This window comes from Phaenicophaeus curvirostris, chromosome 2, assembly GCF_032191515.1.
Source record: "Phaenicophaeus curvirostris isolate KB17595 chromosome 2, BPBGC_Pcur_1.0, whole genome shotgun sequence".
In the NCBI taxonomy this organism is placed as follows: domain Eukaryota; kingdom Metazoa; phylum Chordata; class Aves; order Cuculiformes; family Cuculidae; genus Phaenicophaeus; species Phaenicophaeus curvirostris.
In genome coordinates this window covers 11,126,164-11,153,165 of record NC_091393.1, presented here as the reverse complement: position 1 = coordinate 11,153,165, position 27,002 = coordinate 11,126,164, and the positions used below count along the sequence as shown (strand labels likewise).

At 38.6% G+C, this 27,002-nt stretch overlaps 1 protein-coding gene across 2 annotated transcripts in view; it reads right to left on the bottom strand.

The window, feature by feature from the left end:
- ME1 (malic enzyme 1) overlaps positions 1–27,002 on the bottom strand; it is a 175,380-nt gene that overhangs the window by 74,860 nt on the left and 73,518 nt on the right. For both annotated transcript variants that reach the window (XM_069851267.1, XM_069851268.1), the window contains exons 4-5: positions 20,794–20,869; positions 19,443–19,604 (exon numbers count right to left, since the gene is read on the bottom strand). In XM_069851267.1, coding sequence (XP_069707368.1) covers positions 19,443–19,604; positions 20,794–20,869 — 238 coding nt within the window. The remainder of the gene's footprint in view (positions 1–19,442; positions 19,605–20,793; positions 20,870–27,002) is intronic.

Here is a 27,002-nt window from a genome sequence, read left to right as displayed (position 1 = left end):
ATTTCCAATTTTGTAGTCAAGTACTCTTTCTGGAATTATTTTTTCATTTTCATTTTGAGTTTGCCTAAGTATTTAAAACTATCTCAGGAAAATCTGACAAATTGAGGATAATTTTAATTCTCTAGGAGATAAATTCAGAGGAATTGCAAATGAACTATTTAACAACGTGACTCTTAAGACAAGTTTGGAAACCCCATAGGCATTGCCTCAGGCTTCCCACTAGACTAAGCGTGCAAAGCCAGAAAGCAGAACTGATGAGTGGCAGGAGCCTCTGTCAGGAGCATCGTGGTAGGACTCAGAAATAGCAATCCCATTTCTAAAATCCCATTGCCGCAGATTTCCATGTCATTGGGCTCCTGCTATTCTATGTACTATGCAAGCATACCACACGCTCCACAGTCCAAATCAGCCTAACAAACAGATCCTCTTCCCAACTCCCATAACTCTCCTTCCTAAATTCATTTGGTCTTTCAGCATCGTTCCATAAGCTTTTTATTAAACAATGACTGTTTTCTTATTTTGTAAAACCATGTTCAAAATGGGGGCGGGGAGAAAGCTATTTTTGGTCCCTTTATTTTTTAAAATCTCAAGACATGCTTCCAAAACACTTTGCAGAGTCATGATGATTCCTTGAAGACGCTAGCTCAAGTTGGGCAGTGATTCTGTGAAAGTTCAAGAGAAACAGGTGTTCAGAGTTATAGACTTTAAATAATGCTAAACAAGCCATGGGTCTGCCTTGAAACACAGGCTCTTACACTACTTTTGCCACTTTTTCATCTTTCCTGTCTATGAGTGTTTAAATCTATAGGCAATGCTACAACTCAGAACTCTGGAACAGCTCCATTTATAAGACCACTGTATGAATTTCTTCACATGTCTTTGAAGCTGAAATTTAATGTGTAGCATTAAAAAAATCAATGCAATGTTTCTGTGCTATGTTTAAACTTCCAGCCTGGGAAGTCTTGCAAGCAGAGACAATTAATTCAGTGACACATCTCTGATGAAAAGCTTGGCCAGCTATATACCCAGAGTTCAAAATTCCTTTACAGCTCAGTGCATTCTGCCTCACAAACGTTACAGTTCGACAAGAAATAGCCCCCAAAAGTTCCTTTATAGTCCTGTTGGGACCAACGTATGAAGAAACCCAGGGCGAAGACAAAAGAATGAAACATTCAGCAAGTGAAAAGAACAGTGGTCACGTCTGAGCCCTGAGTGGCAAACCATTGTGGAGCTGCTCCCTTTCCAAAGGGCACTGAAGAATGAATAAGCTGCTTAAGCACATTATCCCCTTATTCAGGTCAACACCATGCAAACCGGGTCCCCGGTGGCTGTTTTTTTTAGAGGGTTCACACATCTTGAGAGATTAACATTTGCTATCGACTATTTCATGGCTTTCAAAACAGATTACCAAAAAGAAAGTTCCATCCTACAATCGAGTATGTCAAGCTGACATGATGATTAGGTACTTTTCCTCAATGACTTGGGTTTCTTTTGTCCCCCAGCTTGTTGTCAAAGCTTAAACTTTGTTTTGTTGTTTTGGAAATCAAATCTCCTTCAAAACATAACTCTGCTTTTTTCAGGTTAGCGGGTTTGTTACGCATATTAAATGATACTGAAAAAGCTGATGCTAGTTTATTTTTAGACACACTAAAAATTCTAGAACATTCAGGTTTAGCAATGTGGTACATTCAAGCTTTAAAAGAAATAAGGTTTTACAAGAAAATGTGCTTAATTGAGGCTCTTGTACTTGGAAACATCATGTAGATCTACTTAGAATTAGCTGTGTAAAATAACAAAGCTCTTTGAAGCCCCACCTGAGCATATAAAAAGTGTAATGACCTTTGGGGTTTTAAGAAAAAGGCAGGCCGTTTATACCATCTTGTGCACACTTATAGGTAGGAGATCAGCAAACCATCAAAGTTCAAGCAAGGCTTGAGCTGTGCACCTGGCTCTCATTTAACTACAAAAGCAAACCAGCGAGAAACAGAAATTGCACACTTATATATTTCATCAGTTGAGAACAAACATGCTGAAATGTCATCTATTCTCAAACTCAGCACTGAAATGCTTCTTTGGAACAGCTACATATTTTTAGTGAACAATTTTATGGAAAACTGGAGGTGAAGAACTGCAAGACAGTGAGACTTTCCACTCTCAAAGATGGCAGCAGAGAACACCCAGAACCTCTCAGTGCCACCTAGAAAGTGTCTGATGTACAGTAACGCTTCAGAGCAGCAATTCCCCCCATGCCTTTAAAATGTCAAAACCCTCTGGCAGTTCTACAATGAGAAATGATTAGCATTAGAACCACAGCTATAAAATTAAAGAACTACAATCATACGGGACATCAGAAGCTTTGGACAAAGACATGTCACATGCCAGAAATGAAACACATTTCAAAGTATGATTGGTGTAACAGGGCACACAGTTACCAAGAAAACCAGGGGAATGCTGCTGTTTTTTCAAGTATTAGCATTTTCCTATATTAATACACTTTAAATTCTTTCTGTAAACAACTTCTTGTCTCAATTTTCACAGGCTGGTGAGCACAGGGGAATTTCTGTTCTCCAGGAAAGTCGGACACTTCAAACTTTTCTCTTTTTTTGGTCTCACAAGACTGAAATTTCACTCGATGTGAAACTCTTTTGAATAAAAGAGTTAACCAGTCAGGAACAACATCAACATTTTGGACTTAATTTCCACTTCTATCAATACTAAACAACAAGTAATCTGCATTCGTTTAAGCTTTTGGCTTGCAAGCACTGACATGCTGAATCACAGTTTTCTGTCCTGCAAGAACTGCTTACTGCTGCAAAGTGTTTTCTGTGGCATTAGGAAGAATGTACAAGATTTCAATTTATATTAGACTAGGAAGCCTTTTTTCTTTTAATTAACTTGTTTGGAATTCTGAAATACAGGATGATGACCTCAAAACCTGTAGCAGATTCTGTGTTTCCAGATGCTAACTGAATTTTGGATGTGCTGAACGCTGCAAGTAACACTGACGCTAATTGGGTTTTGGGGTGTAGACACTTTGCATAAAGAAATTTATAATCAGCTATTTTAAAAAAAAATTTTTTTTTCTTTGAACTACACTGGCCCCATGACATATCTACTAAGAAGAGATCATGGCCCCTCCTATCTAAAAACTAGGCTTTTGTCAACACATTTGCAAACTGCAAAGGGCTTTTTGCACAAGTAAAAAAGGGTTCTCATCCTCTGTTTCTCCCCAAAAGAAGGAGACCTTAACTTTGGGAGTCTCGGCTAATACTGTAACTGGAGAAACCCAACAGGCAGGTACCGGCATACAGAACATCACCTCTCTTTGCCCTTCAGTTTCCTTGAGGACAACCCCCATAGAAGAGGAGGAAACAAAAGATCCTAAAATAGTAGGACAAAAGATGGGTATCACAATAGGTCATTCTAGGTATAAATAAAGGAGGAAAAACCCTACATATGGGACATGAGTTTAAAAAGTTGAGCCCAGTTGTGCTAGACTTGCTGATCCCAAGTGTCTGCCAGTACTTGAGAGACAAAGAGAGCAGTTGTACTATAATTAACATTTTCCCACCTGCAACTCTAAAAAACTGAAAACTGTCCCATTGTCTGTCCAGACAAAATTCTAGACGTGGGATAGTCAAGAATTTAAGAGATAATGTATTGATACAGTGACTGAAAGGAACAATTTCTGGGGGGGGAAATTAATAGAAGAGAATATTATGCATTTTGAAACAGTTCAAAAGATAAATACTTATTAATACTTTGATGAAGCAATATCCTAATGTAACAGAAAAGAAGTTACAGCATAACAAATTCTGTTTAAAATAATTTAAGATTGTGTTAAAAATATAAAGAACATGTTCTTTGCCATAAGTGTGTAGTGATCCTATAGTTTTGCACAGCTATACCAGACGTTTTCAATTATTTCTCCTTAAAGACAGGTTTGCCTTACCCAATCCAAGTTGTTCTTTCTTTTCCTAAGTCTATTTAACTGTCAATTTGACCTCGACATCCTTTGCTTGTCTTCTTCTCAGGAAGCTTACTCATTTCTCAACCTGAAGAGGAATTACCAGATGTAGCTTTCGCTGCATACTGAACCCTGCTGCTTATGTTCTAGTTATTTCCCATACATGCAGACAGCTTTACACAGTTGAAAAATTGTCAGCTCCAACGAGCTTTAATTTAACAACAAAATAAAAATCACTCTAATGGCTGGAAAGAATGCTTAATGAAGGAATCTTGTAACATGCTATGAAATTACCACAGACTGTCCCCAAGCAAGAGACTGCACAAAGCCAGGCTGTGCCAAGGACATTCTGTGGGCTGCTTCTGGAGCATGTGTGTGGCACCAATTAACGGCCCCAGCGTGCGAGGGCTGCGGGCAGACAGTGGGCTGCACGCTGAGTAGGCACCATCCCTCCTGCCCTCTTGCACAGCTCCGTCTGTGTCCCTTCTTACCTTGTCATGGGTACTGGAAGAGCTCTCATAGGAAGTTGAACTCATTCCCTTGCATGAGCAAGCAAAGCTAAAGATGCCCCCTACGGGTAACATCTCTGGAACGAGTCCAGAGAAGAGCAACAAAGCTGGTGAAGGGGCTGGAGAACAGGCCTTATGAGGAGCGGCCAAGAGAGCTGGGGTTGTTTAGCCTGGAGAAGAGGAGGCTGAGGGGAGACCTCATTGCTCTCTACAACTACCTGAAAGGACGTTGTAGAGAGGAGGGTGCTGGCCTCTTCTTCCAAGTGACAGGGGACAGGACAAGCGGGAATGGCCTCAAGCTCCGCCAGGGGAGGTTTAGGCTAGACGTTAGGAAAAAATTCTTTACAGAAAGGGTCATTGGGCACTGGAACAGGCTGCCCAGGGAGGTGGTTGATTCACCTTCCCTGGAGGTGTTTAAGGCACGGGTGGATGAGGTGCTGAGGGATATGGTTTAGTGTTTGATAGGAACGGTTGGACTCGATGATCCGGTGGGTCTCTTCCAACCTGGTTATTCTGTGATTCTGTGATTCTGTGATTTGCATATATAAAATACACACAAACTATGTGAGCCATGGTTAGCGAGGGAGCACCAACCGCAAAATTCAAAGTGGAAAAGTTGCTGCAGCAAGAGTAAAGACGCACCTGATTTTTCAAGAGGCTGTGGTACTAGCAGTTCTTTGAGTCACACAGTGTGTTGGTGTTTGGGTAACAGAGCTCAGAACACAGCCTGCTCCCTACAAATTTTTCTCTCTTCCTTAGACATAACACATTAGTCCCATTGAATACTGCTTTCTGCCTCTTTCTTTTAAGAGTTTACAGATGATTTTTCAAAAAAAGCACACCATCACAATGTCTGAGGTGGTATAGCTACACTAATTCAGGCTAGCATGCATCTCAAAATCCGCTGCCAGAACTGTATCTAACAGAGCTGGTAAGGAGATCAGAGGCCTAATTCATTGTGTATTTTAAGAAAAATAAAAAAACCCAGCAAGATAAATATTTTGCATTATGTTTAACAGTCTCAGAGAACTCTTCTAACATTAACATCTGTCTGCAGGGATTATGCCAATTCCACAAATGCCTGTAATTTGAGTTCAGACTTGGAAGACACTCAGGACCATGGTTCTGGAGCAACATTTCATCAGATGCAATTTTAGGATGCAGAACACTTTTATACAGTAAAACTGAAAACAAATGGTTGTCTGCATGCCAGTAGCATTTCTTAAAAAACTTCACCCTTGCCTATTGAGAAAACAATAGTCCTGAAGAATCCCACATTGTTTAAGGACTTCAGCAGATTATGCTGCACATAATCATTAATATTTTAACATATAAATAATAATCAGAAAGCAAAGAAATATGACAAGTTTCTTGCATTTTACTTGCACGATCTTCAGGCCACATAACACAAACCCTCCTAAACCCCCTGACATCTTCTTTCTATGAAAGCTTTTAGCGAGTCCCAGAAAAGGCTGAGACCAACCATTAATCTCTTTCACAACTGAGCTTCAGCAGCTGTTATACAGTTAACTATCATTTCTTCTAAATGAACCCCAGCAGCTACACGGCTAAAATCTCAACCTGCATGCCAGGCCACAGATCAAGAAATATTTAACGTAATCCTCCATACTACACATACAGCTGATGGATAATGGAAACTGGAAGCTATAGAAATAAATACCACAACTAAGCTTACAAAGTTTATTGCTCTCAAAGCACATGAGGGAGGATATGCTGGACCCTACTCCAGGGTTCAGCAGTAAGTCCTTACAATAAATCACATAAGGTGGCCAAAGAATAATATTTAGGAAGGGGAAAATAGCACCCAAAATCAAGTCTAGCATAAGTGAAAATTTTGTATAAGTTGGAGATATTTTTCTGTTCCTTTTCCCTGCAAAATTGCCAGGAATGTAGCTATCTTAATAAATTGTCTTCTTCAGCTTAATCAAGAGAATATAATGAGATGTAACTGCTTAAGTTGGTTAAACAGCTTAGAACAAAACAAACTTTCCTACACCATTTTTTGTGAAGCAACAAACATACATCAGTCCCTTTATTTCAATCCACTTACATTTCCAAATTTCGTTTAGACAGGCAGCTGAAATGTCTAAATGCAAAGAGTCATCTCAAGCTTTAGAAACCAGACCAAAAAATGAACAGCAGCAAAAAAAATCAAACACAAAACAACAACAAAGTGAATCAGAGAATACCAAAGACTTATTCTTTTGAAGAGGTCATCAGTAAAGTTTGACTATTAAGTAATGATATTCAGAAGAATGCCATCTTAATATTTCTTCTTCACTTGGTAAACAAAAAAGGTAACATAAACTTAAAAAATAGTCTTACAGGTCTCATTTTCATTCATCATTAATATTCTATATAATAAGAAGGATTTTGCTAATATTGTATCAGCTTGCACATTTAGACAGCACACAAAGTGTGTCTTGAGTCCATCACATGGTTAAGTGAACAGATTTTTAACATATCAGTGCATATACGATTTACAAAATGAAGGTCTTGTTCTGTGTTATCAGTTATCATTTCTGTACCAACAGCTCTGATATTTCAGCTTGATTGGTTTTTTTCATTCACATTTAGCTGTAAATCTCCATCACTTTTTGTGGCCTCTTCTCAGTTCTATTAAACTTGTATCTATTTATTTCATCCAGTTCCGTAAGCTACTCCTGCATGATCCTTCGCAAAAATATCTTTGACCTTGACACCTCTGTCTCCTGTGCTGAGACTCAGCCATTTTTTCACTAGAGCCAAATGGGTTGAGCCTCTTCCTACATAAACAAGTCACATCAACAATGCTCTGTTAGCTGACCAGTAATTATTGAACAAGTATGGTGATATTATTTCGGTGTTGGCATCTCAGCTGTTGACCATATATCTGTCCAAGCACCAGAAAAAAGGAAAAAGTAGTCCTATGCAAAAGGACATCCATGAGTGTGAAGTCAACATTTCTAAGAACACCTTTACAGTCAACAGGTGAGATGTTTCATCCCAGACACTAGGCCGACTTCTGCAGAGGCAAAATGATGCATCTTATCCCACATTTTGTGGTAAATAGCTATATTGCTGGCTCATTCCCTCTCTTGTCTTCTCTGCTGCCTGTGAAACTGCTGAGGAGGCAGACAGCTAACAGTTACTATTTCAGAAAGAATGAAAGCCAATGAAAACAAACTCTATCTGTTGCTGTCTTCTGTGTATGAAGAGTTGGAAATGCTTAATGTATCTCGAAATAAAGTCTGCCATCAGTTTGGTCTATGTATATTCATGCATGCTATCCAAAATAAGCATTTCCAGATATCCATTTCTGCCGTCTTTTATAGATCCCTTTGTGCTGAAAAGTGAAGTAAGAGGAAATGAAATGGACTGACAGAATTGCCAGTAACATCGGTAAACAGCTCATTCCTTCTAATGTCAGCTGAAACAGAGAAATAAATCCTGTGTCACTATTTATGTTATTTTGGCTAAAGCCCTTCCCTCTTCAGCTTCTCAGGTCTTAAAAATCATTGCCGATACGCTGTTTGGTAAATGTGAAAATCTGGAGCCCCATCTAGTTTAATCACATTTCCTGCGGTCTAATGAAATAGAATACTTCATAAAATATATATTTATAGATAGTGTACTTCATAAAAATAAATGAACAATTTAAAAAAAAAAAGGTAATACCATATATTCCTAGCCAAAATGGCAAAGTTTAAAGGATGACAATGGATCAACATAACAGACAATTGCTGAGGTCTTCTCACACTCTAAGCAGTAGAACAGCATTTCTTAACTCAAAGATACAAAGGTTTATTAAAGGTTGACATCAGTTCAAAACCAAGTTTTAGTCTCTGTAGAATCCTCCTAAGCCACACAGCAACAACACGTCAGATGCAGAGAAAGGCAAGTGAAGCGTAAACTTGAGTAGGAATTAATGTTATCTAACTTAAGTACCTATACAGGATATTTCAGTATCTGAGACAGACTGTGCCTTTTTTAGTTAACAGACAAAAAAAGGTAGTTTTAAAATACAGCTCATATGAGCAATTTGAGACAGCTACTCCACAAGAAGCAGCATCTGCTTCTCTTCATAAAATTACCCTAGGATGATTGTCTCAGGTTCAGATGACTCAAGCTCTGCGTTTCTTTCTCAGTCCTACAGAACTTACCTAGTTTGGTGAAGCGACTCCAGATTCTCAAGACTAATAATTCAAACACAAGATTATAATCGTCCATTCCACGGAATGTTAAGTATGGGACGCATAAAAGACAACAGGTAAAAATACTGCTGCCTAAGTGGGTATACTAGAAAAATACTGCTGCCTAAGTGGGTATACTAGAAAACTCCTGATCTGCGTTTAGTATAAAGGCAGCATAGCAAGGCTGGATGGATACAAGAAGATTGCAAACACTAATTTCTAGTATTTATGAAAGTATAGGAAAACTTTAAGCAGAGGTAAGATAGGATGATGGTGGATTTAAGTCTGGCACTGAAATATACAGTAATATATTATTTTATATGACTTGCATATTAAAAAGATCATAGAATCATAGAATCATAGAATCATAGAATAACCAGGTTGGAAGAGACCCACCAGATCATCGAGTCCAACCATTCCTATCAAACACTAAACCATGCCCCTCAGCACCTCGTCCACCCATCCCTTAAACACCTCCAGGGAAGGTGACTCAACCACCTCCCTGGGCAGCCTCTGCCAGTGCCCAATGACCCTTTCTGTGAAAAATTTTTTCCTAATGTCCAGCCTAAACCTCCCCTGGCAGAGCTTGAGGCCATTCCCTCTTGTCCTGTCCCCTGTCACTTGGGAGAAGAGGCCAGCTCCCTCCTCTCTACAACCTCCTTTCAGAATGGGTTTCTATTCTTAGTAACAAAACCCATTAAAAGTGAATGCAGCACTAAACAAAATGCTGATAGCGTACATATTTAAAACTGAGAAAAATATTTAAAGATGTTAAATGTTTAAAAGCCAAGCCCCTTTATAGTAGAGCTTTATTGGTAAAAATGCTGGTACTCATAGCTGCAGAGCTTTGCCTAAGAAAATATGAGAAAAGCGTCTAAATGAAAACAAGGAAGGTGATGTAATGCATGCCCCTGGGAAAACCACAGTAAAGAATAGCAAAAGATCCTCTGTGTTTGCAAATAAGTCAAAATAGTTAACATCTTTAAATATGGTCAGAAATGCTTTTCCCCTTTGTACACAATTAAAGGGGTAGGCAATGTTTGGTATTTCAGCTCTTTTAACACATTGTTAGTAGAATGCATCCCTTTAGGAAGCACAAGACATTTATATAATCTTCTAATTGAAGGTCTAATGCAGCCAAGGAAATGCATATTAAGGCATAAGGCAGAGAAGAAATAATAATGAAAAGAATAATTTGCAGAAGACTATGGACAAAATAGAAGACAAACTCATTTTCAAAATGCAGTGTTTAAAAGACTGAACACACTGAAAACCTCACTATCCTGAGCAAATTTAGACTCTCAAGACTCCCTGCCTGGAACACTATCTCAACTACATGCTGGAGTTTTAGGCCATAGAGGGCAAAAATCCTTCTTCACTGGTGTCATATGCTATTTTGAAGATTAGAAAATTTATTATTTGAATACTAAGAAAAAAAATTAACATTTGATTCTTGGATTTTTAAGTGCAGAAGTCATTTCTGAAATACGGTGACATCTACTACTAAAACCAACAAAAATAATTGGGTAAAACAGACCATCAGCAAAATATTTTCTGTTTTTTTGCAAGGAAATCCTGATGCACGATGTTTCTTTGTTACTGAACCGTATGTTTAAGGCTAGTAACAGGCAATGTTAACTGCTAACAGGTTTCCTTGGCATTTGCTCAAAGCTGAGGTCCACCTCAGCAGGACTTTGAGGTTCTTAGTGGCTGACGGAGAAAAGCCAAAAGTGAAGATTTTTCCTTTCCTAAGACTAAAGACAGCAACTGTTTGGCTAGTGAGCTTTCATGTTCTTTTATTTTTCATTCTTTCTGGCAGTTATCTGTTACTCTCCATGAGTGCTGCTCGATGCATCTCGTCAGTGACCATGTTTGCACACATCACACTGGATATGTCTGGGAAAAAAAGAGTCTGTGAAAATTGCTTATAGTTCTCAGAATAAATCTGGGCAGAAGATAAAGAAATATATGGAGAAAAAAAGAGTAGACAAAAGTTAGATGCAAGCTGCCATGCAGACTGACACATCTAACAGGATTAAAACAGGAAATGTGGTTTCAAAATAGAACAAAGTATTCTAAAATATGGAATATTCCATGCTATAAAGATCTTTCTATCCCATAACAGTTTGCCATTTCTGTTGATGACAGGGCCCTGTGAAAACACGTAATTTTCTAACGGCCTAGATATATTTATGTATGATGTAATGGATGTATCTGTGCATGCACAAATACTTCCACACAAATGAGTGCAAAGTTGGAATACCCACCTATGGCAAGACTGAGATGGGAATAACTAGCCTTTACTATGATTATTGAAATAAAAATAAATAAATGAGAATTCTGTATTACTTCATTCCTCTTCTCACCATGTTAAGAAAAGCGAGTTACTCAAGAAATACTACTTAACTTTGTGTGATGCAATATAATGGGACCAAATATCACAGAGAGTTTTGATTGAGGTTTGATTAGAGAGATCTTTGGAAACTCTTACTGTTCTGATTCATTATTTGTAATGATGACAATGTTTGTACTAGGAAAAATAATCTATCAAAATTCAAGTTTAATTTTTTCCCACAAGATTCAGAAAAGGTCATAAAAAATTACAATTTCTTCCACCTCTGTGGGAAGGGGAAAGAAATAGAGAGATCTTGAGGGATATCAAGAAGAAAAGAAATGTTTATGGCCTCTGGAAGAAGGGACAGGCCTCTTGGGTGGACTACAGGAGGGAAGTGAGATTGTGTAGGGAAAAAATCAGAAGGGCTAAGGCTCAGCTAGAAATTGGATTGGCCAAGTCAGTGAAAGATAACAAAAAATCTTTCTACAAATATATAAATAATAAAAGGCGGACTAGGGAGACCATACAGTCCCTATTGGACACAGAAGGGACAACAGTAACAGGGGATGAGGAAAAGGCTGAGGTACTTAATGCCTTCTTTGCCTCAGTCTTTAGTCGTAAGGAGGGTCGTTCCGTCTGTGTACTAACCCAGGAGCTAGAGGAGCATAATGAGGCTCCCATGATCCAAGAGGAGGTGGTCAGAGCCTTGCTAGCCCGACTGGACATTCACAAGTCTATGGGGCCGGACGGGATTCACCCTAGGGTACTGAAGGAGCTGGCGGATGTGCTGGCCAAACCCCTTTCCATCATCTTCCAACAGTCCTGGAAGACTGGGGAAGTCCCACTGGACTGGAGGCTGGCTGATGTTGTGCCCATCTACAAAAAGGGCCGCAGGGAGGACCCAGGAAACTACAGGCCTGTCAGTCTGACCTCAGTGCCAGGGAAAGTCATGGAACAGGCGATCTTGAGTGCTATCATGAAGCACATGCAAGAGAACCGGGTGATCAGGCCCAGTCACCATGGGTTCACAAAAGGCAGGTCTTGCCAGACTAACCTGATCGCCTTCTATGACAAAGTGACCCGGCTACTGGATGAGGGAAAGGCTGTGGATGTGGTCTTCCTGGACTTCAGCAAAGCCTTTGACACAGTTTCTCACAGCGTTCTGCTTGAGAAACTGTCAGCCTCTGGGCTGGACAGGCGCACACTCTCCTGGGTGGAAAACTGGTTGGATGGCCGGGCCCAGAGAGTGGTGGTAAATGGTGTGAAATCCAGCTGGAGGCCAGTGACAAGTGGGGTTCCCCAGGGCTCAGTGCTGGGTCCAGCCCTGTTCAATGTCTTCATCAATGACCTGGATGAAGGCATCGAATGCACCCTTAGCAAGTTTGCGGACGACACTAAGCTGGGTGGAAGTGTCGATCTGCTGGAGGGTCGGGAGGCTCTGCAAAGGGATCTGAACAGGCTGGACCGCTGGGCAGAGTCCAGTGGCATGAGGTTTAACAAGGCCAAATGCCGGGTCCTTCACTTGGGGCACAACAACCCTATGCAGTGCTACAGACTGGGAGAAGTCTGTCTAGAAAGCTGCCTGGAGGAGAGGGACCTGGGGGTGTTGGTTGACAGTGACTGAACATGAGCCAGCAGTGTGCCCAGGTGGCCAAGAAGGCCAATGGCATCTTGGCTTGTATCAGAAACGGCGTGACCAGCAGGTCCAGGGAGGTTATCCTCCCTCTGTACTCGGCACTGGTGAGACCGCTCCTCGAATACTGTGTTCAGTTCTGGGCCCCTCACCACAAGAAGGATGTTGAGGCTCTGGAGAGAGTCCAGAGAAGAGCAACAAAGCTGGTGAAAGGGCTGGAGAACAGGCCTTATGAGGAGCGGCTGAGAGAGCTGGGGTTGTTTAGCCTGGAGAAGAGGAGGCTGAGGGGTGACCTCATTGCTCTCTACAACTACCTGAAAGGACGTTGTAGAGAGGAGGGTGCTGGCCTCTTCTCCCAAGTGACAGGGGACAGGACAAGAGGGAATGGCCTCAAGCTCCGCCAGGGGAGGTTTAGGCTAGACGTTAGGAAAAAATTCTTTACAGAAAGGGTCATTGGGCACTGGAACAGGCTGCCCAGGGAGGTGGTTGAGTCACCTTCCCTGGAGGTGTTTAAGGCACGGGTGGACGAGGTGCTGAGGGATATGGTTTAGTGTTTGGTAGGAACGGTTGGACTCGGTGATCCGGTGGGTCTCTTCCAACCTGGTTATTCTGTGATTCTGTGATTCTGTGAATATAATACTATTGAGCCACAGCATTACCTTTGAGCACCTTCCTGGCCTGACCGTGTTATGGAACATAGGAAAAAGCCTCTCTCTGTCAACTAGCTTAATTTGGTCAGTGACATTTTAACACAGTGAAATGAAAAGCTCTGTATCTGGAAACTTGCTGTTTTGATAACACAGAGTGTCATCTATATTTCAGAAATACTCAAAACCACTAGGGAATGAACTGGAAAATATAAACTAGAAATGAGACTCCCAAACATTCACCAGATACAAAAATAGATCCTTTTTATATAAACAGGAGTAATCTCTATTCATGGAATTCAGGAAATTCTACTACTATTTTACAATAAAACAATCACTGAAATGCTGTCTCTACTTCTAACAGCCATCATTCAAAGGAAAGGCAAAAGGACCTTTTTAAATTCAGAGGGCATTACCATTCCATAATACGTTTACTACAAAACAATTCCTGTGCAGAAGTAGCACTCATCTACATATGAATGCCAATACCGACTGTCTTTTATTTAGAAATCTCTACAACTGTACACAAGTTACATGATCGGTTTGACACGTTTATATTTTTAGATTGGTAAAATATGAAATGGCAGGTTTCCTCTGTGCTCAGCTTTCATCTGTCTGGGTTTCTATTTTTGTTGAAATACAAAGAATAATAATAATAATAATAGCAAGTTTGTTTCTGCTTTTTCAGCAGTTTCCACTTGCACATTCATAGGTAAGTATTTTTCAAGAACATGAAACTTGGAAGGCTGGTACCAGTTCTTATGACAATTGGAAGCAATCTGGGGAAATGCAGAAAGGTAACTAGCACAAGCAGAAAAACTGAGCTTAAAATTGTACCTCGGTTTTTCTGGATTCACTCTGCCACCACAGATGCTCATCATTCCTCCAGAAGAATCTGAAGTGCCAGCCCAGTCATGCTCATTGACCTATTTAGGGCAACTGTGAGAACTGTCACATTCCTGTATTCAAATATTTGTAGTAATTGAAGGAAAAAAAATATTCCAAAGCAAGCACGCAGGAAGTAACTTGAAATAGCAGCTCATAAGTCCTTGAAGAGTGGCAGAGGAAGGAGTAGTAGCTGCCCTAGAGCATGTTTCTCTCTCTTGTGCACTCTTCAGTATTTAAATGTCTGTATTCGGCAGCAGTATGAAGAAAGAACAGCTTCAGATATACATTTGCAAAAAGCAAACTGACAATCATGATTCATCTGTACGTTAATGATATACATGTATGACCAGCCAGCTATTTAACTATGCCTATCCAGGCCAAGAAAAGGTTTGTCTGCATGTCCAGCTTCTTTGAAAGCTGTAGCTGGAGTGACTTCTGACACCTGAGGAATCCTGATGTCTGGTGTGTGGCCATTGTCCTAGTACTCAGAGCATGAAGATGTCTTCTACTAGAAACTGCTTATGCAAAAAGGTCTTGCAATGCCAGCTGCCTTGGCTTTTCTGCATTGTGTAAAAGTACTGTTCAAGAGAGTTGAACGCATTCTGCCTAAGCCAAAATTTATGGCAAATGGTTTAGGTTTAAATGCTAACACACAATTAATCTTTCCAAAGCTCCCACAACTGCTCATTGCCAGTTATGAATTTACATGTACTCCAGGATTGCTCTGGCAGCACTGAACTTGTCAGAGCTTCTCTTGTAAGGTACCAGATAAACACAGTTCTCATTCCTCATTCCATCCTTTATTAGATTAAGATTGTTACGGTCAGAAGAAACCCTTTCATCACTGATTTGACTTCTATATAACACAAGCCATCAGTCTTCCTAGATTTCATTCCTATTCTGGCTGGATAATAGTATTTTAACTAAACCATGTCTCACCTATGACCTTTGAACACCAAAAATACTGCCTCCAAGTCGTTGATAAAGATATTAGACATCACAGAGCTGACAAAACCTGTTGAAATACCATCAAACCACAACCATTTTATTATCCCTCACAGAAATATATGTTTCAAAACACATTTTCCCTAATAATACAGGAGGCTTTTGCTTTATTTTGGATTGGTCCAGTTTCTTAAAAGGAACAGTCTGAATTCAAATGTGTTGCTGAAAGTAAACAGTAAGAGTCAACTAAAAATTGGTAAACTCACTTTAGCATTAAATCAGCATTAATTATTTTACCCTCAGTTCTTGATTAGTCAAACTTTCTGATTTTACTCAATTCTTTATCTCGGGTTACAGCAACCAGGACCATTGTATTTTAAATAAGAGTGTTAACTTTAATCCCATCTTCCTAAACTTTAAAATTCAACCCAAGCAGAATTAAAAAAAAAACCCAGCACTTCCTTCCCAACCAGTTCAGCATGGTCCTGAAAGCTTTTACCAGAGTCTTTTTCAAAGAACCAGCCAAAGCATCATTTTGGACTTTCTGATATAAGGATTTTGTCTTTTTTTAAAAAAAACCCTTCTGTTTAGGATATTAATTTGCTGTTAACAACATGGAAAATAAGACTTCTCACCAAGATATACAAAACTGACATTTTAAAAATACCTACCATATTTATATCGAAAATCTAATACAGCACAAGTGCCACCATTAAGGTAAAGCACCAGGAATAACAGAAATCTTATTCTTACTGTTTGTAATTAATATGAATTGTTTACTTTCTTTAGCATATTTTGCTTTTTTATTGCCTATGAAAGCAGTTTTTAAACTTGGTTTCTATTATTGAGTTTTGCCGTTTTGGTTTTATTTCAAACTGCCAGTTCTCACATCCCTGTGAGCCAGGCTGGTTTTTAACCAACAGGCTTGCCTCTGCATTGTTTATATTGTGAGGATTTAATAACATGCTTTAAGTAGCAAATAATCACCGTTCACATTTTAATGTTTAAACCCTTAAATCATCCCACTTCACAGTGCTAAGCACATGTGTTTCAGGTCGGTCTGCATTTAGTTGTAGTTGCTTATACCTTGACAATCATTCCCTTTCTCCTCTGCAATCTGTTTCTTTAAACCATTTCAGGGTGATTAACATATACCTCCTATGATGTTACATGAATGCCCAGAATCCAGAGATCGTATCATCTCAGGACCTCCAACCACGCTTTCACATCAGCACTGAGACTGGTGCCTGAGTATGTTTTACCTGGATTGAAATCCCTCCTGAGAAGGACCATACTCACACCCCAAAAACAGCTGACTACTGAGTAAGGTACAACTTTCAGTTGTACACAGTGTACACAGTGTGTACTAAACAGCTAATAGTACCCCAAATAATGTTTCAAATGCTTTGGTTAAAAACGTCCTATCAGTAATTACTTGCATCCAATTTGCAAATACAAAACAGGCATATTATTTTTGGCAGTGGTCAACACCACCTCTTTTGGATACTCAGTCCCATACTGATTACGTGAAATAATTTACTAGTTTGGTCACACAAGTCTTTCTACTAGGTCAATGTTTACCCACCAGTAAGCAGTTTCCATCTCTCTTGCTTATTATCCAGGCAACTGCATAAAAATGCCTTATTTGCCTCTCTTCTCTTACCTTGATTTTATGAGTAGCAGGATAATATCCTAGCTAAAAATACCTCTGCTAAAACTAATAACAAGGCTTTTAATAATCATCAGAAATTGAGTGAGTTGCTTCTCAGAGTTACTGTCTGGGGTCCTGTGCACAGCAAAACAATATAGGATGAGAATTTGTGAAGTTTTGCTTGCAATCAGCTTTAGGAAAAAAGATTTAATCTTTTTGGAGAATTTGCAGGTTGTGCACAACCGCACTGTACTTGCCAAAAATACATATTTTAAAACTTATTTTAAAGTGTTGAGGCCCCCACAGAAAGGGAAAAGGAACTAATCTAAATAGAAAACATCTGCACATTTCAAAAAACATGTTCAGCATAATTATTATTTATATGTGCTCAAGTTATGAGAGTGATTTCTATTGTGCCTGATTATGGAAAATCCTGGCTAGAGTAAGAAAATACAGCATAAAAATACAGTTATTTGTTCAAGAGGTTTGGATTCTAAGATAAAGAATTGCAGTGCAATTCCACAGCAGCCTGACCTAATATAACCAGCTTAGCCAGCAAAATGTGATCATTTTTTGGTCATTTCAGTTCTCTGCAGTGGCTCACCACCTGGTTACACGACACCAGCATTAGGAAGGGGAGAAGGATGTGCTGCTGGGGGAAAAGAAGGGTGTTAAAAGGAAGAAATTAAGGGTGCTGGTGCCCCAATCAAAGTCAGGGAACTGTAAGTTCTGATTAATGAATATCGCCAGGCCCTTCAGAAAAGAAGTACACCAATAGAGTCCCATCTGTTCATAATCCTACAGCAGAATTCAGGGGTCACATTCCCAGTTACAGCTGATAGATAAAATGCTTAAATATCTGAGCAATCAGTCTCCACTGAAAAAAAAGCCACCAATCATCTATGTTTTCAAGTGTAGTCTAGCACAATCCTGAAAGAGCAATTGTGCTGCCTCTAGAGCTGGCCATAACCCAACCATGATTCACAGCCTTGATTTCGTTCATGCTGCTGACTTCTCCTCACCCCTGCAAAAACCCAGATGAACATAAATGGCATTGATCCATAAGCTAATATAATTCCTTGCGTCTTCTACACCACTGAAAAATCTCCTATTGATTCAAACTTGGTTTAAGGTCTCTTGTACCAGTAAATTTAATTAGGATTTTAGACTCTCGGATAGCAGATGCATGTCTTAAGTACTTAGGCAGGAACAAAATGCGCCCAAGAGAAGCATTCCTGTCCTACACTGCTAACCATCGTGCTGCCTGGGAACTAAAATACACTCAGCCTCTTATTGTACTGTACAACTGAACTGAAGCAGTTCATAATATGGCCCTAAAATAAGAAGCCAATTGCCAAAGTGAAACAACAAAAGGCATCTTTCTGATTAGAAGGCGAATACTTTACAGCATCATCCTAGCTCACACAATTTTTATGTATCTTGCAATATTGTAGGTTTGCCACACTCTCATATGCATTGAACTCATTGTTTAGCCACAAGAAAAGTGACATGGAAGTTGAGCTATTATGGGTATTATTTTTTTAGCTATTATAGATATTATTTTGGGTATGCTTTTTTAGTATTTGTGTGTATATGTATATATATCTTTGGCATCTTTCAAGGAAATAGTAGACAATGAGAGATTAAAAACTGCAATGAAACTTGAGCATAAAAGCAAAATGTAAAGCCTACTGCAGTATCAGCAGTAGCAGATGTGATTAACTGCCTAGAAACATTTGATAACAGATTAGACAACTCCATCAGCTGCTCAAACCAGGAATAAAACAATTTTTTAGCTACTGAGACTTGTGTGTGATTTGATATGGCTATGTGCTGAAGTGTTCAGATATGTCTCACAAGTAAGTCTGTCCACTTTCAGAAGGGAGTTCTTGGGGGATAGAGAGAGAGGGTGGCCGGCTGTTTCTCAGCTCAGTAATGCTTTCATGATATACTCTCTAAATTATCCCAGTGGGGCAGGGGTGAAGGTGTGTGTATAAAGACACACACACACAACTCAACAATCCAGAATTCCCAGCTAAATTTAATGATACAGGAATGCTTTATTTAGCTATAATACACATAAATCTCTGATACATTTATCATGCACCGCTTATACTACGACATTTGTTCACTTCTGCTTAATGACATTACAAGTGATATTTAATTTGACATCATTCGGAGTCACTTATTCAAGCATTCTTTCAGAAAAAGAAGTAAGTACACAGATATGCACTCCAAGCACAGAATTGGGCTATAGCTTCAAGATTTTCACCAAAACAAGGGGCACAGTCAGTATTCATATCTGAAATCACTGCAGAAGAATTATGCAGTAAAGATGCAGAAAGAATGCTGCCTTAAATTGTATTTTTAACTATTATCACCCCCTTCTTGAGATCTCATTTCCCATGCTATGTTTTAACATGTAGAATGTGTACAGCACATTTTTACAGAAAAATGGCATCCTTAATTAATTGAACCTTAAACAGTCTACACTGTGCATCAGAATAAGTATATCTGCACTTTGCATTAGGATGATACCTTTTCCATAAGACTTTTTAATTTGCACATAATCAAAACCAGTATCATCACTACGAAAAACAACTTTTTACAATTCAACTTTTATATAGTTCCCTTCAAACAGCTAATGCTCACTACACCTCAGGAAAGGATTTACCTCATTATCTGTTCCCACATCCAACATCACTGGTAGACACTCGTGAGGTTTTACTCCTCCGCATGCTGTATAAAGTGCCAGTTTACCAACTGGAATGCCCATTCCATAACAGCCAAGGTCTCCAAGACCAAGAATACGTTCTCCATCTGTCACCACAATAGCCTGGAGGAAGAAATAAAAGCACTGTAAAAATCAGTTATTTGCTTGTATGTAGTAAGTATTCCATTATATTTTTACCATAATTTTGAGTTCACATACGAAAAGCCTAACAGGTATAAACAAATCAGTCATACAAGAAAGGCTCAGAAGTGTTTTATTTCACTTCACTGCAGTTTTGTTACACTATTTCAGACTCTTGCTTCACTGTAAATGGGACTTTCATGTAAAAAATTTAAGGATACAGGAGAGGTATTTAGTATTACATGACAAGGGAACTGGCATTGTTCCCTCTTACATTTTTCTGTCAACAGGAAGAAAAGAGAATAGGATGGGAAAGGAAGTTATCCACAAAAAAAGAACAACCCTGGACTCCAGGGTTTTGCCTTGGTTGTTTTCAGAAAAACCAGAGCCAACCACTCCTGCTGGCCTTTGTCAGGGCTGTCTACAGGCACCTGGTTCTTAGCCTTCAAAGAAGGTTTATTTGCTTCCCTTGAGCAAATAACACACTCTACCATACTTATACATGAGGAAGTATGTGTTTTCATTGACAGAAATACAATAACTCAGTAAAACCCACAAAATTGTCTTCGCTAAAAAGGAAGATTTTTCATAGTAAAGAACAGACGTGCTCAGTGTGGCAGGCAGCTGCAAACACAATTATTTTGTGTCATCCCCTGTGACAAGCCATTTTAGTTGGAAACAATATTTTTTTGTGGGAGAGCTCATCAGGTATCATATGTGGAAAACAATTAACCCAATCACTAGAATGGGTTGCCAAGAGATTGTGTGGAGTATCCACCCATGGAGATACTTCAAAACCCATAGGTTGGCCATGGCCCTGAGTAACCTGCCCTGGCTGACCTTGCTTGAGCAGGAGAATGGACCAGATGATCTCCAGAGATGCCTTCCTACCTGAACCACTCTGTGATTCCTTGAAATGCAGAAAAAGCATTCAGGTTTTTTAGATGCAAAATATTCAAAGTAATTGACCAAATAATCAGTAAAGGATGCCCATAGTTACATAAGTAGAGGTTTAAAGCCTAAAACTTTGGCTTAACAACATTGTTTCCATTTAAAAGATGAGCTAATAAATCACTGAAATCTAATCAATAAAAGCAATAAAATATCTTAATCAAGGCACTGTGGGTGAAAAACAGCGCCAGCTTTGTCATTCAACTAATACTGAACTTACCTTGACAATATTTTCTGGCCAGGATTTAAGCATTGTAGCAATGTGTCCCCGGTCGTGAATAGTAATAAAAAGGCCTCTGCAAATTAAAAAATAGTTTTCATGTAAACAGGCAATTAAATATTCAGTATAAATCAATTAAATAATAAATTAACTCTATGCAAATGTGTTTGCAACATTTAGTCCAACAGTAAGTGCTCCATTTTGTATGAATGAGTAATTTAAATACCTGCCTTCACAGAATCACAGAATAGGTTGAAGTCAGAGAATATGCGACTCAGTAAAGCTTCACCGGGCACTGAGAACCTTTACGAATAATTTCTGAAAAGTGCTAAGCTTGATTCTAAAGCTTACTGAGCGCTTGACCTGTTCAAATGTGTTCGTTAATTGTCTCAGACCACAAAACATGTTCATCATATGACAGTGATCATTAGTGCCCCAGCAGTTCTAAAGTTTACCGACAAGAATAGGGTAAAGTTTTCATCTATGAACAAAGCCTGAAATAGGCCATATATATTACCATTATATAAAAAATCTTAAGAGCATTCGGTTATGCATTTAGAATACAGTCTGCCTATTTGATTAGATCACCCCTTTGACACCTACAAAAGTGGGAAATTACTTTCTCTATATGAAAAATCTCTTTGATTTGAAAGCGTGTAGCACATTCTACAGTGCTGACCATATAGAATTTTTACTTTGAAAGTGTTTCTAAATTGGTCCATACATAGAAGAGTATAAAACAAAATGACAGAGAAGTGTAATACTCATTTTGATTTTTATGTATTATAGAAGCAAAATCAATGCAGTACCTTATCCTACTCCTCAGAATTTCATTCATTATTATTTATTTTACCTGACTTGATATACATCCAGCTCCAATCAGACTTAATCTAATTTCATTTCTTATCTAATCTACTTTACTCATGTGAGTGAGTGGAAAAAATTTTCTCACTAATTTCAGTCTCTCAAATACCATTAAGAAAATATCAATGAAGAAAAACATGCCAAAGATACCTTCTTGCAATTAAACTTTGCATTAGTAAGTATAAAGAGATGTCTTCTGGAATTATTCTAAAGCGTTTCATCTACCTATTATAAAAATTATAAAGTAAAAATTAAAGAAAAGTATTAAAGAATACTTTAGATCTAAGTCTATTACAGTATCTCCATATTTGTAGAAGAGGGTACATATCCATGTATGTCTAACTAAAAATAGTAACTCAGGGAAGCAGTTGTCGGATATGACTGCGAGTATTCCAAGTCAAGCAAAAAACTTCCTGCAGTGTTAAAGTATGTATTAGTCAAGACACCAAAATGAGTCCAAATATTATATGTAATCTTATATGTTTATAAATTTCATATCTATTATATATATGTTCATATATATTGTGGGGTTTTGTATAATTTAATTTATGAAGTGATCTATATTTTTACATTGCGTTTCATGTTTACATTCTTCTCCCCCTCTTTCATGTCAAGAATACACAACTGAAATTGTTTATTATCTGGAACAACAGGCAGTGTAAGACATTGCAATTAACCAAAGTATTTCTTACTCTTAAAGCTAATGATTGAGAAACAGAAACTACAACCTCAAGCAGCAACTTAAATAAAAACTGACACGTGCTATAAGAAAAGAAAATATATGCACTGCATAAAGGAAGAAAACAATCAAGCCATTTCTGGTTAGATAATTTTAACTGTTTGAATTTTGGTTTGGGCATTTCCTCCTAGAACTGGAAATTCTCTGGTACTGGCATTCCCAATTAACGTCCCTTCTGGGTCCATACCCCATGCTCAGAACAAATGCACCAGGCTGGATGATTGCACCTATCAGTTGTTTCTTAGTAAGTAATGCCTGTCAGCAGATTAATTCCTCCACCCCAGTGGAAGGGACAGTCCTTGGGGGCAGGAGGGTTACTACTTACAGCACTTTTCAGAAGTTGTGGTACCTACAGCCTACAAGCATTCCTATTTGCGGGACAGCTACCTGACAAAAGACAGCTCTACCAGTGAAATGACATAAAGCAGCAAAGGAAAAGAAATGCAGATGCTTCCTTTCAAATGCATTGTGCAGCGACGCATTTTATAAAACACTGTGTAATCTGTTAAATCATAAAATACAGCTCATCAAAATTGCTCGCCTCAGAGACAGTCAATCGTGAGAGATGAGCGTGCAAAAGGAAATGAAGAGTGTGGGAGGAAAGCTATCCAGAGGCATCACCCCTCTCCTTGTTCCCGCCCTCCAGCTTACACCAATCTAATAAGATTCGTGTTAAATGAAGCAAGATTTTGTATTGAATTTCTAAAGAGATAGAGCCCAGCCCAGTGTGGTTAAATGACCTTTTCCTTACAAGCTAGGGGGAGAGGTCTCCACAGAATAAATTCCCCAGTAGAGGAAAATAAAGGCGGGGTGGCTGCTCTAGAAGGAATTTTGTTAGAACATTTGTAAGGACCTTTGAATAAGTATTGAGAGCGCATTTGAGAAATCTGTCCAAGCAGGATCACATTCAAACAACAATGGAAAATAGGGGCTGAAGTGTAAACAGAGTCATGTCAAAAGCATTTCACCCCCCTCCTCCTCCCATTCCCTCCATTCTTTCTGTAGATTGTTTCTGGACACGTTGTCTTGACTGAGAAGAAATCCTTGGATTTAAGGGCACAGAATAAGAAATAAGAATCTTTTTTATTCTTTTATCTGGATTTGTTTACCTCATCCTTCATTTCTTAGTCTAAGCACTTTTCTCTTTTTAGGTGTCCTCCACAAGAAGCTACGCTGGCTTGCAAGAGGAACCCCACCTTACATCAGTGTCAACTACAATAATATCCAACCAACATTACTGAGACTGAACACGCCGGTAATTCTACCTGCAGGAAGCTACCAAAAGTAGTACTACATATTTTTTCTTTTCCACAAGGTCATGCTATGACCAGGAAAATCACCAATTGCATAAGGTTATTACAAGTGGGATAGGATGACACAAGCTGACAAGGTCACCAATTATTTGCTACCTAGCAGACATTATAGTTATGTTTTGGCTGTCAAGGCACAGACAAGAATATAATCAAGAGGAAAGCTACACAATCTAAATTGGGTTAAATGAAATACATATTTCAGTCCAGAAATAAGACAGACTTATCCATTTGAGTATAATATTAATAATAAGTACTGTCAGGTCAGTGACGCACAACCCGCTCTGCCGGACACAAAGCAAGGGACAGCCTGTGTGATGTGCATCTGTCTGAGACAGCACTTCACGATGGAGAGAGAAGCAAGATATAGAAAATAAATGCTTAAAGATAAAGTTTTGTACAAGATAAAAAAAAAATGAGGAAAATTATGCTGCTTCTTTTTCAGCATGCACATATTCACATATCTAACAAGAAAAGCATCTCATAGTAAAGTAGGCTTAATTTCTCCTGTGTGCACTTTCAAAGCAGTCCAGGTTGGCAAGCTCACTGTGAAAGCAAATGTAGGGTTTACAGCATATTTCTATTGGAACTGACATCTCAGTTACACATAACATCTTTTCTTGCAAGGCAACAGATTGAGACCTGCTGAGGCTTAAAAGACCAATCAGCAAAACCGGGACTTAAAACTGACTTAAGGCTTGCAGCAGCAGGTTAGTCATCAAGTTAGTATGTTCATTTGAACCTGGCACAGTGCAAATCTGCGCAGAACTTGTACTAAGCATGTATGCAGAAGGGCTCATCTTCAGCCCTTCTGGTCCCTGTTAGACCTCAGTTCAGCACTGGTTTGCACCAGCCTAGCCAAAGGGATCACCTCTACTCATGCCCACTTCAGATAGCCAGATGATATATGAAACTACAGCAGATACATAATTACTCAAAGAAGTAACTATGCATTCTTTCTTCTTCTCACAACACCACAAAGACCAGAGCCCTGAAGTGTGAGGGAAGAACCCATGCTAGGACATTGAGATCCACTCAACAAAGGGTTGATCTATTTTGGGTCACCGAGCTCACTGCACTGTTGAAGATTTTATCAGTTATGTAGAGGTCATTTTATGTCACATAATTTGGCTCTGTTTCACCAGAACTCTGATCTATGAGAACAAAGTAAACAGAATTAAATGGAGTATTTGTTTATTATGCTTCAAGGAAATAATGTTCAGCCAGCAATTTATTTCTTTATTTTCTATTAAAGCATAGTTTAGAAATATGTACCGTTGTAACAGAATAATCCTTTCTTTCCTCTTTTAATAACAACAGGAGGTGATCTAACATGTCTCAGAAAATGCCAAACATTTTTTAATGAAAAAAGTTCAAATTTTTCTCACAACCCTACATGTTCAGAACTGTTATTTGAATTATGAACTGTACATACAATTATAATAGAGGTGAATTCACTTCCCCAGGCAACCTAAATCAACAAGCTTAAAAATAAAGTATCTCAGAGGCCAGTCTTAGTTTATTTCTAAGCGTAGATTTTCCCAAACCTCTGCACTTTGCAAGAAAGTAAACTACTTCCCTAGTTCCTGTTGAAATTCCCTCCTGTTTTTGTTGATATTAAAAAAGTGGTTCAATACAAATGTTGTACTAGAAGCTAAGAGTAGCCATATCACCAAAAAGAATGATCTGCTCTTTTTTTCATCAAGAAATAATAACATTTCTCATTGTAACTGTTTGATATGGTCACCTGTCATCATATAAAATGTGCTCAAACTTTTAATTACATCTTACCTTACCAGGTTCCTTTTTGTAGTTATGTTCGTTCCAAGACCTCTGAGGCCTAATAAATACAACTGATGGGCTGATTTAAGAAACGCAGCTGTTCACAGATTTATTTATTTTTTTAACTTTAACTCTGTACAGAATGAATTTCGTTACTTTACAACGCACAGGTATTTCTTTCAATAAATAAAATACCTAATGCTGAAATTACAGCTGCTCCTGACCTTCATTGTGAATTCATTGGTATTAAAGACACCTGGGATTTATATTTTCTAGATGTTGCATATTCGATCTATATTTAAACAGCAGAGTTTGTAAGAAGCAAAGCAAAGACTAAATCAAAAAGCATCAAAAACCAGAACGGCAGCATTAAGAGAACAGTATATACTGTTACCTCTGAAAACCTGGAGCTGTACATGAGTAAGACAGAGTTCATAAACCAGGTAAGTACTAGCAGCATATGAAAGACAATAGAGAATAAGATGCTAACCCAGAAAAGACAAATATTATGTTTTCTTTTATTCTTGGCATATGGCACCCTAAATGGTTGATTATAAATAGATTTTAGAAGAAAATTACTTCAAGTATTCTGGAAGATGGATGCTAACTCCATATGCCAACTCCAATTAGCTATACTTAAGTAAATAACGGAAGCCTCAAGATAAATTCTTATAGTGACTCAAAGGCCAATTTGGCACAGGACTGTAGGAAAATAATAAAAATACAGGAAAATACAGTGCTTATAATCACTGTAAATGGGAAATGCCAATGTTGAGGGGCCTGAACAGTCAATCTTCAGCTACTGGAACAAATCAGCATTTAGTCTTATTTCAAGACTCCCTTCCAAAAATGCTGTTTCATGGCACTATTTATACAGCATGTAGCACTCTTTCATGTGTCTAAATCCAACAAAGCTGCTTAGCAATCGCTGTTAGTAAGTTAAGTGCTTTAACATTTACTAGAGTTAAATATAACATCTATGTATCAGAGACAATTAAATTCAGGGCACTTATGGAATGGTACAGTCTACAACATGTATTAGCCTTAAGAACAGAAAATTGATGAATCTAAACTGAAAGACAGCAGGGGTAAGCCCAGCATTTGAAAAACATGACCTCAAGAGAATGAGGTTTCAGAAAAAGAGAAGGTAGGGTTTGAAGGAGCAAAAGGCAAATAATTAGTGACACAAAGACTTGGATGCTATGGAATCTTCTAGTATAGATGCTAAAATATTATTTAAAAATAAATAATAATGATGATGACAGCAATAATCATGATAATGATAAAGTAAAAAAGAAAAAAAAAAGATAACTAGAGTTGCCAGCTAGTTAAGATGATATTTTTTTCTGGTGCAAGCCTCAGCAAGTTGCAGTGTTCCAGATGCTGCACACCCAAGAATAAAACTAAATACAGCATCTGCACTATTCTTAGGCTGCCTCACCAGCTTTGACCAGACTCCATGGCTCTGCCTTGTCTTTTCAATGATGGAGACTGTGTGCTTCAAAGAGCCTTAT